This window comes from Paroedura picta, chromosome 3, assembly GCF_049243985.1.
Source record: "Paroedura picta isolate Pp20150507F chromosome 3, Ppicta_v3.0, whole genome shotgun sequence".
Classification (NCBI taxonomy): Eukaryota; Metazoa; Chordata; class Lepidosauria; order Squamata; family Gekkonidae; genus Paroedura; species Paroedura picta.
Window position 1 is genome coordinate 50,709,561 of NC_135371.1, and position 15,959 is coordinate 50,725,519.

At 45.6% G+C, this 15,959-nt stretch overlaps 2 protein-coding genes across 4 annotated transcripts in view; one reads left to right on the forward strand and one right to left on the reverse strand.

The window, feature by feature from the left end:
* ACAD9 (acyl-CoA dehydrogenase family member 9) overlaps window positions 1–1,904 on the forward strand; it is a 31,868-nt gene extending 29,964 nt beyond the window's left edge. The window contains exon 18 of the mRNA XM_077325636.1: window positions 1,198–1,904. Within this exon, the coding sequence (XP_077181751.1) occupies window positions 1,198–1,298 (101 nt within the window). The 3' untranslated portion in view covers window positions 1,299–1,904. The remainder of the gene's footprint in view (window positions 1–1,197) is intronic.
* The window catches only part of CFAP92 (cilia and flagella associated protein 92 (putative)), a 95,872-nt gene that overhangs the window by 1,973 nt on the left and 77,940 nt on the right, over window positions 1–15,959 (reverse strand). For all 3 annotated transcript variants that reach the window (XM_077325635.1, XM_077325632.1, XM_077325633.1), the window contains exons 13-19: window positions 12,350–12,629; window positions 10,667–10,831; window positions 9,039–9,251; window positions 7,332–7,476; window positions 5,506–5,678; window positions 3,753–3,916; window positions 2,213–2,313 (exon numbers count right to left, since the gene is read on the reverse strand). In XM_077325635.1, coding sequence (XP_077181750.1) covers window positions 2,213–2,313; window positions 3,753–3,916; window positions 5,506–5,678; window positions 7,332–7,476; window positions 9,039–9,251; window positions 10,667–10,831; window positions 12,350–12,629 — 1,241 coding nt within the window. The remainder of the gene's footprint in view (window positions 1–2,212; window positions 2,314–3,752; window positions 3,917–5,505; window positions 5,679–7,331; window positions 7,477–9,038; window positions 9,252–10,666; window positions 10,832–12,349; window positions 12,630–15,959) is intronic.

Consider the following 15,959-nt stretch of genomic DNA (forward strand, 5'->3'; position numbering starts at 1 on the left):
ATATTTTTTCTTCCAAAGGTTTATCTGGTCTTGCCCTCTTTATATTCAAATCTTGAGCACACCCTAAAGGCATACCTTGGAGTTCTGAGTCTACTTACGTGTCCTGTCAGCTATATGAAGGAAGTTTCTAAGACTACTACAAGATGGATTCAGGATTGTACTGCACCAGCATGTGAGATGCTTGTTGGTGTGCCCTGCCCTCCCATCACACTCCACATCTTCTATTCTGGGCGGCAAAGCTCTGGTGGAAACGCCATCAGGCACTGTGGTCTGTATCCACTAGGCTTGAGCACTTTGGCTGCTTTGGAGGCCATTCAAGCCGAGGCGGCCAGTGCCGGAAGGGGGAGGGGTGCTGCCGCCAGTGCACCAATTGGTGCACACACGCAGGCACAGAGGTCTGTGTGCAGGCCCAGGTCATACCCTGCTGGCGATGCCACCCCTCCCCCCTGCACCGCTGGCCGCCTCAGGCTTGAATGGCCACCGAAGCATTCAAGCCTAGTATCCACAGATGGCAATCTTAAATTGAGTTCCTTTGCCTTTGTGAAAGGAGCCCCTGCTAAGGGGGTACTAAGGCTTTTAAAATAGAAAGACATAACCACTGTCGGATCAATACAGCTTATTCCCCTACAAAGAGGCACTTCTACATGGAGGAAAAAAATGCAAGCCTTATTGTAAGTTTGTTCTTTTCAATGAACAGAGTAGGAAGGTGTTCCTGTTGAGGATTGAGGGAATGGGCTCCAACCTGAAGCGTGTTAAATTAATACACTCCACATTCTCTCCTACTCTCTCTTTCTTCTGTCTCTGGACAGAGGTGTGTTATGCAGCCATCAGGTGTGGTTCTTCACAGAATTTTTTTAATGTTTGGAACTCTGTTCACTATGGCAAATCCTGTACCTAAAGAGACCATGTAAAGGAAACTAGCATAGCCCTCCCTGTGGAAGAAACTGGGTGGAGAAACCTGAACAAGGATGACTTCATCCTGTCTGCATCGTTGAGCAACAGGGTCTCTGGGTATCCATTAAGAATCTAGCTGCCAAGGCAAGCTTTAGTATGTTGCCCATTCCCATAATTAGTGTTAATGTGGCAGATGCTAGTATCGGCCGAACAGCTTGTGTTTATAGGCTTGGATTTTTTAAAAATCCATTCTTTCAGCACTGGCTCCAAACAAACTGCTAATTATGTTTCTGTTATCTGTAGATGCTCCTGAAAACATGGATGACAGCATTAAAAAAATAGCAAAGCAGGTGCTGGAAAAGAGAGCCTATATTTGTTCCCACCCTCTCGAAAGAACATTCTGAAGGTGGAAATGGCGACGGGATAACAATTGGAAGTACTGCTACAGAAGAGCCAAATTCCTCATTGTATTCAGTATTAGGTCCTTGTTCCAATCTTGGTCAAGAGGCAGAATGAACAACCAACACACTGTGTACGAATAATGTTTTCATGTGACTTTTATAAATAATGTTCTGTTTCTATGCTTGAGCCCGGGTAAGAATCCCAAGATAAGAGCCCAATAATAGGAGGGAGAAAGGGGTGTCTATTTCTTTGTTTCAATTGAGAAACTTGACCCTCATCAGCTGAATAATGCCCCTTACCTTGTTTTCTCCTGTGTGGATTATCTGGACGCTTCAATTTCAGACAAGCTCAGCCCTTATCCTAACATGTGCCTCCTGAATCTCCCATGGAGGTGTGACTGTATCATACTGTGTACCATCGGGGGAAGGAGAGGACAGATAGACTAACAATGCCTGGGAACCTATGATTTATGCTGGAAAATATCCAGAATTCTAAGCTAATAGACCCTATGGCCCTGTAAGGGTCTCACGAAAGCTTCCTGTGGTAGGTTCCTAAACTAAGCACAGAAAAAATTCTTCTTGAGGAATAAAACAGAAAGATACTTTTGAGTTGCCTTCTCCCACTCTAGTTTCTAGAACTACTCCTTTCAAGTTTACTGATTCCTCATACGTACTGCCTGTGTTAAGCTCTCCCAAAACTACTTGACCTATTTAGGGAAATGGTGGCAATAATGTCACTATAGCAATAAGCGACCGTGCCAGAAGTGTCTTCTCAGTCTTTACACCATGGGGGGGGTGGAGGGGGGATTTCTCTGTGCTTCTCAGAGAGCGATCTAAGCTTTTCAATCGAGGCACAGATGACTGCTCATATGAATGTTGTACGTGCAGTATCACTGATTATACTACCCCAAATTTACCTTTATCCTGCTTGTCACCTGACGTTGGCATTTCATTCTTCAAAATCCACTTCTGTGGAGGTTTCCTCTGGTAGTTAAATGAACGGCTATGACAGCTCAATCTGGAAAACAGGAAAGACTTAAGCTGCAAATAACCACTGCATAAAAGTATCAAGGGTTGAAGGAGTTGAATATTTATGCACTGCTATCTCGTTGAAATCTTGACAATTCAAAGCTTGTAGAGGGAGTATTGTGCATAGAGCTGTGTCTTGAAAGCTGCTCAGCTACACGCACTGATATATCCACAAAGAGAAGTCTCTCCAGCTAGCTACTGGTTTCCATTAGAGAGAAAGACAAAAGCCTTTCGTTAAGGAGTGTTCCTTTTAAGAGCCCAAAGCAGGATTTCCTGGTCTTGCAATCCCAAAGTAATCTGTACTTAATTTAAAATCTTATTGTAACTGTATGTCCTGTCCTGCTCTGGAGTACTCCAGGTGAAGCAGAAAGTGTTAATAAGGCGCGTTGTTTAATCTAGCTAAGGCAGCGGAAACAAAAATTGGGGTGGCCTCCTCAGTAGGTCTCGTTACTCTTTTTGTGTGCTGAATGCCAACTGACTAACACAACACCCCAGGGCCATAACAGGGTCATTTGAAGGGCAGTAGCCAAGCCTAATGTAGCTCAAACCTTTTTAAAAATAATTTTTGCATTTTAAAATTTTATTTATTCAATTTCTATGCCTCTCTCCTGGCGAGCCGGCTCACGGCAGCGTGCAATGTCACAACAAAAAATAATATAGATTAAAAAAATTAATAACATAGTAAACCAATTTAAAGCCATTTAAAATCATAACTGTAACTAACATCAGCATTGATTATGACTGCTATTTTTTAAAGGAGGACTCAATAGATGTCGGATTACTGTCCCCAACTAAAAGCTTGGCGGAACAGCTGTCTTGCAAGCCCTCTGTCAAGGCTCAGGGTCTCCTCTGGGAACTCATTCCACCAACTGGGGGCTAGGACCACCCTTCCCTGGAAGTTCAGGATGGCTTGTAAAGAATTTAAAATACACAGAAAGTTTAAAATCAACATACATAGACATTTTAAATAGGTCTTACAAGTTTAAAATAATCAAATGTCCAAAGGTAGACCAGCTGGTTTCACTCAGGTGGGCTTCACCTGGATGGGTTGTAGACAGGGAGGCCACTAACTATAAAGTAGTTTTTCTAGGGCTCAGCCGTAGGCCTGGCAGAGCAACTGTCTTGCAGGACCAGTCCCCACAGGGCTCTGATCTCGGCATTCCACCAAAAAAGTCCTGGTCCCAGATCACACCAGTTTGACTTCCTCGGGGCCAGGGATCCTAAGCAAAATTTATTTACTAGAGCGTCATGTTCTTTGGGGGACATAGTGACCCTGCTTCCATCTGTTCTTCAGGTCCCATGACTAATTCTTACTGGTGGTTGATTGGGAAGGGACCATTTGCAACACTAGGCAGATAGATGTACATGTTCCAGTTTATAAAGCCCTCTTGCCGGTCCTGAATATTAGAGAACATCAGTGTGACTTACCTGAAGTCTGCTCCTTTCAAAGTTTTGAATATATTGTATTCCCTGTCATGGCAGGGAATTATATTTCCATTCCACTTCAAGGTGTGATGATCATCACTGCCTGGGATGAATCCTCTGCAGATGTCACTCTCTACTCTGTCTAAACTTCCCACAGCTGGTATATCCTGATGAAACAGAAGCATTGGTTTCTTGTGTTAAACACCAGGAGCTAAACCTCTTTAAATGGAGTACATTTTTCTTTGAAGTTCATAAGTAGAGCCTACTAAATTTTCATGAATAGATTCAGGAGGGTAGCTGTGTTGGTCTGAACTAGCAGGACAAAGTTCAAGTCCAGTGGCGCCTTTAGACACCAACCAAGTGTTATTCAGGGTGTGAGCTTTCATGTGCATGCACACTTCCTCAGACAATGGAGCAATACAAGGAGACAGTAAATTAGTAAATAGTGTCACAAAGACATTCACAAATTTGCAGCATGATAATAAAGATCAGATAATTCTTTGCTACAAAAACATTAAAATACAATAAAACCCCATAATTTACCCAGTTAAACAATAAAACAACAGGGCAACAGTGGTCACATCCTCTATTTCAATTCTAACCCACCTTGTTCAGCCAGAGGCCACACCCTCTTCCAGTGAGAGTGGGAGCTGGTCTGATGGACCTTAGGGATCCAGGTTGGAATGCCGGGACTCTGTCCTGGCCTCAACAATACCCTGGCAGAAGAGCTCCGTCTTGCAGGCCCTGCGGAAAGCTGGTAACTCCGGCAGGGCCCTTAGCTGTCCCGGGTTGAGGCAAGACGAATGTCACAGGGGTCCGGGACAGCCAGTAAATTCATACTCACAGAGCGAAAAGCTCTGCAGGGAGGCATAAGCAACCAAGCAGGCTCACAGGCAGGCAGGACCTAGGCCGTGTATGGCCTTAAAGGTTAATACCCGGAAACAGACCGGTAACCAGATGATGAAGCACTGGCTGAATATGGGCCCTCCAAGATGTCCTAGTGAGGACCCTGGCAGCCACATTTTGTACCAGCTGTAACTTCTGGATCAGAGTCAATGGCAGGCTGACGTAGAGCTTGTTACAGAAGTCTAGTCTGGAAGTGACCGTTGCATGGATCACAGTGGCCAAGTGTTCCGAGGACAGGTGGGGCGAAGATGGAAAACAATGCCATCCGGGCTACTTTCACGACCTGAGCTTCCATGGAAAGGAAGGCATCAAAGGTCACTCCCAAATTCCTGGCAACTGATGCAGATGTTAATTGCACACCATCCAGGCATGGGAGGCGTGCTTCCTGCCCCTGTCTTCTTCCTATCCATAGGACCTCTGTCTTGGAGGAGTTGAGTTTCAGGCAACTCTGCCTGAGCCGTCCAGCCACTGCTTCCAAACAACTGGCAAATGTATCTGTGAGGGGAGTCTGGTCGGCCGTCCATTAGGAATTAGAACTGGCTGTCATCCACATATTGGTGACATCCCAGCCCATAGCCCCGGACCAGCTGGGCTAGAGGGTGCATATAGATTTATTTTTGTACTTATGTTTCTTCTATTGTCTGAGGAAGTGTGCATGCACACAAAAACTCACCCCCTGAATAAAGCTTTGTTGGTCTTAAAGGTGCCATTAGACTCACAATTTTGTTCTGAAGGTTAATGAATAAAGAACGGTCCCTATTTTGCAACGCATATTAAATCATAATGACCTCTGAAATCAACTGCTCAGTTAGAAATGCAAAGCCAGAATTCCCAAAGTAGAATATTTTACCTGTATACTTCTGCCATGGCTCTTCAAGCCCAACTTCACTGGTTTATCCTTGAGGAGGCCTTGGAAGCGCGCTAGCTGGCAACTGGCTTTTGGTCCACTGGAGATGAGCTCCGTTGCTGGACAGCACCTGTGAACTTTGAGTGCTGTGTTGTAACGTGCATCCTTTTGGGGCTCTTATGTTCACAAATGTACCCATTGAAAAATGATGCATAAAATTATAAAAGAGGTTTTAAATACAAAATAACCTGATAATAAATAGTACTATTTTAATCATAAATGATACCTTCTGTTCATGAACTTCTGAGATTATCTTCAAGAATGCAGCCAACAGTGGTGTAGGGGATTACCAAGGAAGGCAACGTAGATGGCTTTGACCAGTGCTACTGTTCCTAAGTTTATGGCTCCCTAAGTTTACCTTTAACTCTTTACCAAAGCCAAAATCATATTAATATTCCCAAATAAAGCACACAGAAGTGTCCTGTCAACTAATTGATAGGCCTACTATAGTTCTAAGACAATCATGTTATTTCCTGTTGCTCCCCTCTCCTGTCTTCTTAAAAATAATAAAATGCAGTAGAGTGACTCATTCTACCCGACTGGGACCCTGGGGAGTCACTTGCCCCAGAGCACCAATCATGCAGGAAATGCCCTGCCCCTGATTGCCTCCACCTCCCTGATTGGCCCTCAGGGAGGGCACTCCCCTCCCTGAGGACGAATCAGATAGGGGATGCCCTGTCCCCAACTCCAGCCTCCCCCCGCGTTCCAGATGCACAAAGAGGCAGCAGCAAGGTGAGGCGGCCCCTGACCTGAGCAGTCCCACCATGGCCTTGCTAGGCTTCAGCAGGACCTGCCTAGGTTATGGGGGCAAGGAGGCAGTGAGCCTCGAGCAGCACCACCACGGCCTTGGTGGGATCTGCCCAGGTTTGGCGGTGAGGCAGGGAAACCCCACCAGTGCTTGACCCTGCTCCAAGCAACACTACCACAGACTCATCAGTGGGGCTGCCCAGGTTGGAGGAAGGGAGGCAGGGAGCACCTGCCCTGAGCATCCCCACCGAGGTCACGCCAGGGCAAGGCTAGAGCCCATTGTATTTTCTGTGCAACGGGCTTTTCGGCTAGTAATACTGGGTTTTAACAACCTTTATGCATGGCAACACTGAGCCTCTTGTGGCTCAGAGTGGTAGGCAGCAGACATGCAGTTTGAAAGCTCTGCCCACGAGGCTGGGAGTTCGATCCCAGCAGCCGGCTCAAGGTTGACTCAGCCTTCCATCCTTCCGAGGTCAGTAAAATGAGTACCCAGCTTGCTGGGGGGTAAACGGTAATGACTGGGGAAGGCACTGGCAAGCCACCCCGTATTGAGTCTGCCATGAAAACGCTGGAGGGCGTCACCCCAAGGGTCAGACATGACTCAGTGCTTGCACAGGGGATACCTTTACCTTTTTATACATGGCAACACTGCTCTCATGGGACTACTATAATATTTAAAGGTTTGGAACCATATTAGTTCATACAACACAGTGGTTGCCTGTATGGTCCTTGGATAATCTCCAAGAATTACTGGGATCCCATAATGTGCAGCAACCCCAACAGATCACTTTTGATATGGAGAACTTTTTAAATGAACTTATGGCATGGGGTGCGAAGGGATGCTGTTCAAGGAAAATCCCACTGGGAATATCCAAACCCCTGGCTGTGTCTGTCACATCTCCCTAGGTCCTAGCATACCAGATTCTGGTCTTACTTTTATACCTGATTTACAGTTTCAGGAATGGGCTGCTTGTCGAATATCTAGCATCGTATTGGAAAAGCATATGAAAGGCAACAATTACCGGTAACAGAGGTGTCAAGGGCCACAGAGGAACATGAAGGCTTTGCAAAAAGGTCAAAATCAGCTTTCCGTTTGTCCCAAGTCCATCTGTCACGATCCAGCACCGCCTTCAAAATGCTTCTGTGAAGAACGTTCTCCTCCCATTTCTAAATGAAAACATCGACCTTTCAGAAAGTATTTCTACTTTACTGCCCTTTGATAAATTCTCCAAAACTAACAGAAAAAATCTAAATTTACTTATGGTCTGCCTTTCTCACTGAGCCTCAAGGTTAATTACATAGCAGAAGCCAGTACCATCAGTAGGATTACACTGACCAATGTATGTAATCCACCAACACAGCCCTGGATTCCTGAGGCCAGCCCAATCTTGTCGGATCTCAGAAGTTTAGTGTGTCACCCCTGGTGAGTATTTGGACAGAAGATCACCAAGGAAGTCCAGGGTTGCTACACAGAGGGAGGCAATGGCAAACTACTTCTGTTATCTCTTGCCCTAGGATCACCGTAGGACGAGTTCCTTGCTCAAGAAAAGCCCAGCCAAAAGGATGCAGACACCTAAATACGACGACTGCAGAAATCTGAAGCAAGGTGTAAAGATTATAGTCTACAGTCCCATTTCTTCTACTGAAATTTCCTGAATCCATCTTTTATAATACAGTCCTATTCCTTTATAAAAATGCCCTCCTTGACACTTGCATTTTATATTGTTTGTGGAAAGGCAAAGGAGTGGGAGCCTTCCTAACTTCCTCAGGCGGGCCATTCTACAAGGTGGGGACAGCTACAGAGAACACATGTATGGGCAGTTGTTGAGCTTGCCCATTTGCAGGGCACCGTGCATAGAGCATCATGTTCAGTTCAGTGAAGTCATGGCAGGGAACAGGGATTGAGGTGGTCCTGTACATATGTGGGTCAGTTTCTAGACCCTTTTTGTGTGGACACATATGCCTCTCCCCTTCGATCTCTGAACTAAGGCGGTGGCAGCTGCTGCTGAGGAATTGAGATAGGGAAAATCTGTGGTATGGAAGCTCCACTGCTGTATTGTATCAGCAACTGCACGAACAGAACCCACAAAAGCCCATTCCCAAGTGAAAAAGCAAGTAGAGATGCTCATGTCTATTTGCTTTATGCCTCACCTTCTCCCCAGTGGGAACCCAAAGTGACTGACATCATTCTCGTCTTCTACGTTTTACCTTCAGAAGAACCCTCTGAGGCAGGCCTGGCCTAAGCAGGCTCAGCAGGCATCCATGGCAGAGTGGGAATTCAAATTTTGGTCTTGCAGATCCCTGTCTGACTCCTTAACCACTACAGTGCTCTGGCTCTGTATTCTTAAAGTTGAGGGAATGAATTGGGTGGGGGGAATATGGTATCTAACTTGCTCACAGAAGGCACGTGTAGTTTTCCCAAGGCCATTATCTGTATTGATGGTCCAAATATTTTGGGTATCAGTAAATGCCAGGCACACAGCATTTAAATGTTTCCAAGGAATCTATGTAATTAAAATATTATCCAAATCTGCTTTGATTTCTTGGATGCCTCTGCCACCACCATGAACTGGAGTAGAAAAGGATCTGAGGTTTGGAGTGGGGAGGCAGGCACATGTAGAAAGGTGAATGCAATATTATACTCACCGTACATTGTAAGGATAAAATGCCACTCTCTGTATATTAAAACACAGGAAAGAAGGATGTAGAGATTTAAAATTCATAGTTACCTCTCTTAGCTCTGCTAATCGTGCCTCATCAGGCATACGACGAGGCATGTTGGATTCTAAACTGCTCTTGAAGCCAGGAAATACAAACCCTATGGATGTCAACCACTTCCTCTTTGAAAGGGCAATGGAGTCCTTTTGTACACTATCTTTATCCACTGGGTCAAACATGCCAGAGAAATATTGGAGAGAATAAGCATATCTTTTTTCTGGTTCCTAAGGAAGATAACCAAGGTTAATTATTTCTGCATGAGCTCTTATCCTCTTGAGTTTACTACAGGCCTTTGAATTTTAAAGCTAAAATCCGTAGTCATCCATTCTATGCATCTTTGCTATTTTGCTATTATTGAGTAGAGAGGAATCCAAATTTGGAGACCACTAGAAGCCACAGTAACTTTCTTGTCCTCAGTCTGTCCTTTTAAATTCCATTTATTTAAATATATCTGCCCTGCCTCTATCTTTGCTCAAATGGGTGGAGATTAATTATAAAAATCATAAACAGACAACAATATAAATAAAGCATTCGTTCTCCTCCCCTCCATTTTATCCTCACAGAAGCCCCATGAGGTGCTGTGATGGACACAAGCTGTCCAAACTCTGAAGGGAAGAACAGCCCCTCAACTGAGCTTATAGGACAGCTGTTCAAGTATCTCATCAGCTTTCAGAGGAAGGTTAGAACACTGGAGGGGAAGCAATGTGCAGTCAGTCTGGGGTCTGCCTCAGCAAGACAGCAAACAGTGTGAACAGTGACTGTCCTTCAGAGGGGCAGAGTGGTGTAGCTGTACCTCGGAGAGGTCAGAGTACCTGGTTGTGAGGCCTGTCTCATGATGAGCAGAACTCATCCTATTTGTTTATGTGTGTGTGTCTGAAAGGATCTAACTTAGCAACTAGTCAGTGAAAGGGTAAGAGGGTCCTGGGAGGAGCTAGGACAGTGCCGACCCACCAACCAGGGAGGCTGTCCCAGCTGTCCCATCCCTGATTGGCCATCTGTCCAATGAATGCCAGCATGGGCCCATGGGAATGGTATTCCATGGACATACGGAGAGCCACAGTTTGGCCACTCCTGCTCTAAGGATTCTCGTCCTCTCCAAGATCTTGTGTCCTGCATGAGAAGGTTCACTCTCTGTCTTACTGAACCAGAAAGAAAGGGGTTTTTTTTCTCACCTAGCTGGCATCAAGGGGGAAGGTCGGAGGGAGATTCAAAAGAAAAAGGAAGCTGAACTTAAGAAGTTGAACTATCTACTTCGGTCAAAGGTAGGCTAGCTCACTGCTCTTGGGCAGAGCTAAGACTGAGGAGGGGACTTGCTCTTCCTATCAAGGTAGAATGTGAACCGAGGCAGGATTTTCCATAGAAGATGAGATGGGAAGTCTGTCCAGCCTCCGAGTCCAATGGAAGGAATAACTCTCAGTCAATGAAGAGACCTTTCATACCCCTGGAAAAGAGCATTGTGGCAAGTCTAAATTTTTGTTCCAAAGAGTTAAGATCAGCACCCCAATCCTGTCCCAGGAAATATCCATCTAAAACAGCACAATCTTGTACCTGAGACAAAAATTTACAGCAAACCTCTACTTGTTGGCACAGAAAACCTTAGGGTCACCATTATGCAACACTAATATTGCTCCTTTCTTACCTGGGCCATTTCCTGACGAAGCAGGTGCTTGGCAATTTCTGCCGAATTCAGTTTCTGAGTGCTGTAGTTAAAGACAGACTTGCCATCAGAAGGGAAAGCTCGAATGAAGCCAGGAGCCTCGTGCTGCATCATCTTACTAAGAAGGCTCACATTCTCAATATTGGCCTGAAATAAAAGTTAACGCTCTAACTTGTTTATTCGTTAAAGGAAATAACACACTCTGAAAGATAAGCTATTATTTTTTTAAAATCCTTTACTGACACCTTGCCATTCTTTCCAGTATCAACATAAAGCAGTTTACATCATTTTCTTCTCCTCACAGGAACCCAGTGGCCTAGTTAGGCTAAGAGGATGTGATTATCTCATGGTCACCCAGAATGCTTTCATGACAGAATTAAGATGCAGACCTAGGTATCCCCGTTTCTAATGAGGCCCAACCAACCACTACAAGACAACAGAAGCAAACCCAGTCAGTATCAAAGGCAGAGTAATTAAAGCCATACCTGGAATGCATGGTTGACATAACATCTTGGAATAATAAAGATAGGTTACATGGGAATAAAATTACCAAAGTGCATTTGCAATCCTAGGCACATGATCCACTGATACAATGAACAATCCAAAGAAAGAAGTGGTACAAACAAATGATTTTCCCGCAACTGAGAATATACAAGTTGTAAATCATGAAAGGCAGAACAATGAAGGGATCCCAGGTGTACACTAGTTTCAGTTCTCACAAAATCAAATTCTCCTTGAAGGAATAGGTCTATAGTTCGGGGGTGCTTTTGGGCCCAGGCTTACTGCTGGATAAGCTGAATAGCCTGGGCCAGCGTTCATCTGGCTAAGGGGTTAATCCTCACATCCAGATGATGTCAGCACCAGCTCAGTGCCAGCCTGACTCAGGCCCAAAGTTGCCCCGCAGCAAAGGAATGTGGATTCTTCCCACTTTCCCTTCCGTGTCATGGCCACCACCAGGGCCTATGTCGGGCCGGGCCCATTTGACAGGGAAGTGTCTGTCGGTCCAGGCCTGGCTCTCCCCCCATCCTGGGCCAACTACGATGTCCCAGAAGGGACACAAAATGCCCTAGGTGGCTCAGCAGCAAAAATTTGGGGTGGATGAGGTGTGCCAGTGAAAATGGTCCCCCATGGAGTCCCAGGAAACAGTCATTAAGAGGTGATTCAGATAGTCAGTATAACACATGGCCCAGTTCTCCTGCAAACCTGTAGCACCTCAGAATACATCTAAATAATCTGAGCCTTTTCCCAGTGCCTAAGATGTCTAAATGCTGTGACAGTACTTTCACATGGATAGGCCCCCATGCACATGCTATGGTAGTACCATCCAATACAGGGCTTGTACTGTGGAAGAAAGAGGCACTTGCCCTTCCTCTGATTAACTCAGAAAACTATGCATGTTTCTCTACTTCTAAACCCTCACAAAACCCTTCTGACATAGGCTAGGATGGCAGACAACTAGGAACAACCAGGCAAACTGGCTGGCCACTGGGTGAAATAGAATGCAGGAATAGATGAACCAGCAGTCTGATCCAGCAGATCTCTTATTATGTTCTTAAAATGGACCCAGGGTCCCCAGTGGCTTTCATAGGAGTGTGGAGATTTGAAACTAGGTCTGCTCAGTTGTAGTCTGCATAAGACTAGCTCTCAATGCCGCTCAAGACCTACCCGTATATAGTCTTGTCGTGCCTGGCTTTCCATTTCCCTTTTTCTCTGGATGTATAATTTATTCTGGTTATCCAACAGGGAGCGCCTCCTTTGTCTTCTCATAAAGGCAGTTGGATGCTTGTCTACCGCCAAGATTTCTGACGGCTCCTCTATGGGCAGGTCATCTTTAGCCAAGGGGATCCCAAACTCTTGACTCAATGAAATGATCATTTCTGCAGAGGGCAGCAGATCGTAATGTACCACATCCCTTAACGTCTTGCTGTGGCAGATGTAATCAAGCCTGGAAGATGAGGCACAGAATAAAGAAACCAAATCAAAAGTGCAACTTGATTTATCACAAATTAGAAAAGTATTTAAAATTGATACATCTTTTCAGCAGTGAATGTGATGTCTACATCAGTAAATATTTGTAGCAATGTAAGCCACAGCACTGTTTTGTAGTGCTTGCAAAGAATAAACAAACTCACGAAATGCGGCTTTTGGCAACAAGATATCCCCATAGAAAACCCGGCAACCCAGGCTGACACCTGAATACAGGGTCCCCAGCTTTACTATCCGCACAAAGTTAAAGGAAAAGCCAAAATTAATTAATTAATTAATCAATCATAATCCACTTTTGCTGAAGCCCAGCTTCACAGCTCAAGACAAAGTAATGTCCAGGCAAACTAATGCAATCAGGTCTTCTGAAATTACACTTATTTCCCAGGGAAGATGCATAGTTGATACAATTCTCTAAATGTATGGATTAGTTCATTGTGTTAACACAAGGCACATGTGGAAAGTTTAGCCTACGTTTAGCCTACGCCTATCAGACAGCATCCTAAAAAGCAGAGACACCACTCTGCCAACAAAAGTGTGTCTAGTCAAGGCTATGGTCTTCCCAGTTGCAATGTATGGCTGCGAAAGTTGGACCATAAGGAAGGCCGAGTGTCAAAGAATTGAGGCTTTTGAACTCTGGTGCTGGAGAAGACTCTTGCGAGTCCCTTGGACTGCAAGGCGAACAAACCAGTCAGTCCTAGAGGAGATCAACCCTGACTGCTCCTTAGAAGGCCAGATCCTGAAGATGAAACTCAAATACTTTGGCCACCTCATGAGAAGGAAGGACTCCCTGGAGAAGAGCCTAATTCTGGGAGCGATCGAGGGCAAAAGAAGAAGGGGACGACAGAGAATGAGGTGGCTGGATGGAGTCACTGAAGCAGTAGGTGCACACTTAAATGGACTCTGAGGAATGGTAGAGGACAGGAAGGCCTGGAGGATCATTGTCCATGGGGTCGCGATGGGTCGGACACGACTTCACAACTAACAGCAACAATCTTAAGGGACTGAAATGTAATCAGCCAAAATAACCCGCGGGGGTCCTGTCCACCCCCATCCTTTCTGCTTCTTCCAGAAAGGACTACCATGTTTCTATTTTCAGCAGCATTTTTCTTCACATCCAAAGTATGAGGAATTTGGTTATTCTGTAGCAGTTCTGGCAGTTTATCCCACACTCCTTTCTGTGTTGCGGCTCCCTCTCCCCGCCCCCCCCCCCCCGCAGTAAAAAACTTCCCAGGCCGCAAGCTTGCAGCCCGGGAAGCTTCTTACTGCGGCAGGGCGGGGAGAGGGAATCGGGCCCGGGCCGAGCCCATGCGGGCGCGGCCCGATGTGGGGGCGCGGCCCTATGTGTGGGCGCGGCCCGCGGGCGCGGCCGATGTGTGGGTGTGGCCCACGCGGCGCGGGCCGCGGGCCGCGCCCCAATGCCCTGCCGGTCCCCAACCTCAGAAAGGTTGGGGACCACTGCTCTAAAGGAAAACACCACTTGGGTTGAAATTAAACACTCAGTTATCTGAGAGTATTTTAAAAGAAGGCACAGAAAAAAGTAACTAAGTTCTATGTCCTCTTCTGGTATAAACAGAGCAACATTTAAGGGCCCTGAAACACTCCTGAAAAGAGAAATTGGATGAAATTGGCTCTGCTACATTTAGCACCACAGTCAGTAAGCAACAGATAGGATTGAAGCCTTGTTCTTCTTAATCACGAGGAAGCCCTTGCCATACCTCTGTGGGAATACCAGAGCATCTTATCTATCACTTGAGAAACCTATCTACAGGTCAAGAAGCAACAGTGAGAACCAGGCATGAAATCACTGGTTCAAAATTGAGAAAGGAGTTCAGCAAGGATGTATACTGTTGCCTTGCCTATTTTACTTGTATGTGGAGCACATCATGAGAAAAGCGAGGTTAGATGGGATCAAATTGGGATCAAGACTGCAGGGAGAAATATCAACAACCTCAGATATGCAGATGATACCACTCTAATGGCAGAAAACGAAGAGGAACTAAAGAGCCTTTTGATGCTGGTGGAGGAAACTGCAAACTTGGCTTGAAATTCAACATCAAGAAAACTACGATCATGGCATCCAGCCCTCTCAATTCTTGGCAAATAAATGGGGAAGAAATGGAGGTAGTGACATATTTTATTTTCCTGGGCTCCAAGATCACTGCAGATGGGGATTGCAGCAAAGAAATTAAAAGACACTTGCTCCTGGGGAGAAATGCTATGGCAAATCTAGACAGCAGCCTAAAAAGCAGAGACATCAAACTGCCAACGAAAGTGCGTCTAATCAAGGCTATGGTCTTCCCAGTTGGACCATAAGGAAGGCCAAGCATCAAAGAATTGAGGCTTTTGAACTCTGGCGCTAGAGAAGAGTCTTGTGAGTCCCTTGGACTGCAAGGCAAACAAACCGGTCAGTCCTAGAGGAGATCAGCCCTGATTGCTCCTTAGAAGGCCAAATCCTAGAGATGAAACTCAAATACTTTGGCCACCTCATTAGATGAAAGGATTCCCTGGAGAAGAGCCTAATGCTGGGAGCGATTGAGGGCAAAAGAAGAAGGGGACGACAGAGAATGAGGTGGCTGGATGGAGTCACTGAAGCAGTAGGTGTGAGCTTAAATGGACTCCGGGGAATGGTAGAGGACAGGAAGGCCTGGGGATCATTGTCCATGGGGTCGTGATGGGTCAGACACAACTTCACAACTAACAACAACAATAAATGTGTGAAGGACAATTGCACATTACCATTGCACATTAGCTCTGTTTTTCCATATTCCATAAGAATAAACTGGTTGGGGGGGGGGGGGATCAACTACCATTTCCTCTGAAGATAATGGGAAAGATCCATATATTAATTGGAACAGACTTCAGAAGCAATACCAAAGACATTTTAGGTGGAAGAGAAACTAGGAAATAAAGAAAAAAAATCTTGCTCAAATGCTGACAGCAAACAAATTTCCTTGGGCAATAATCTATCCTTTCCACTTGAGTTCTTAGTCTTTTACAAATTTTGGACTTTGAGCTGGGGGTGGAAGGGTGGGGATTCTGGTTTGGGAGGCTTACTCCTTCAGGGCACTCCCCATTCCAATGATCCCAGGCCTTGAATGTGTTGGCCTAGGATAGGATGCAGCCAAGAGCTTGGCCATCTGGTTGGTGTACCAGCTGCCCTCCAGATGCCCTGTCAGCCTGCTAGAGGTAGTGGCCACCTGGGCATTAAAATACCCTAGACTGTGAGTTCTGGGGGACTTTAATATCCACATGAAGCTGCCATACTTTGGTAAAGGCCTGGACCTGGTGC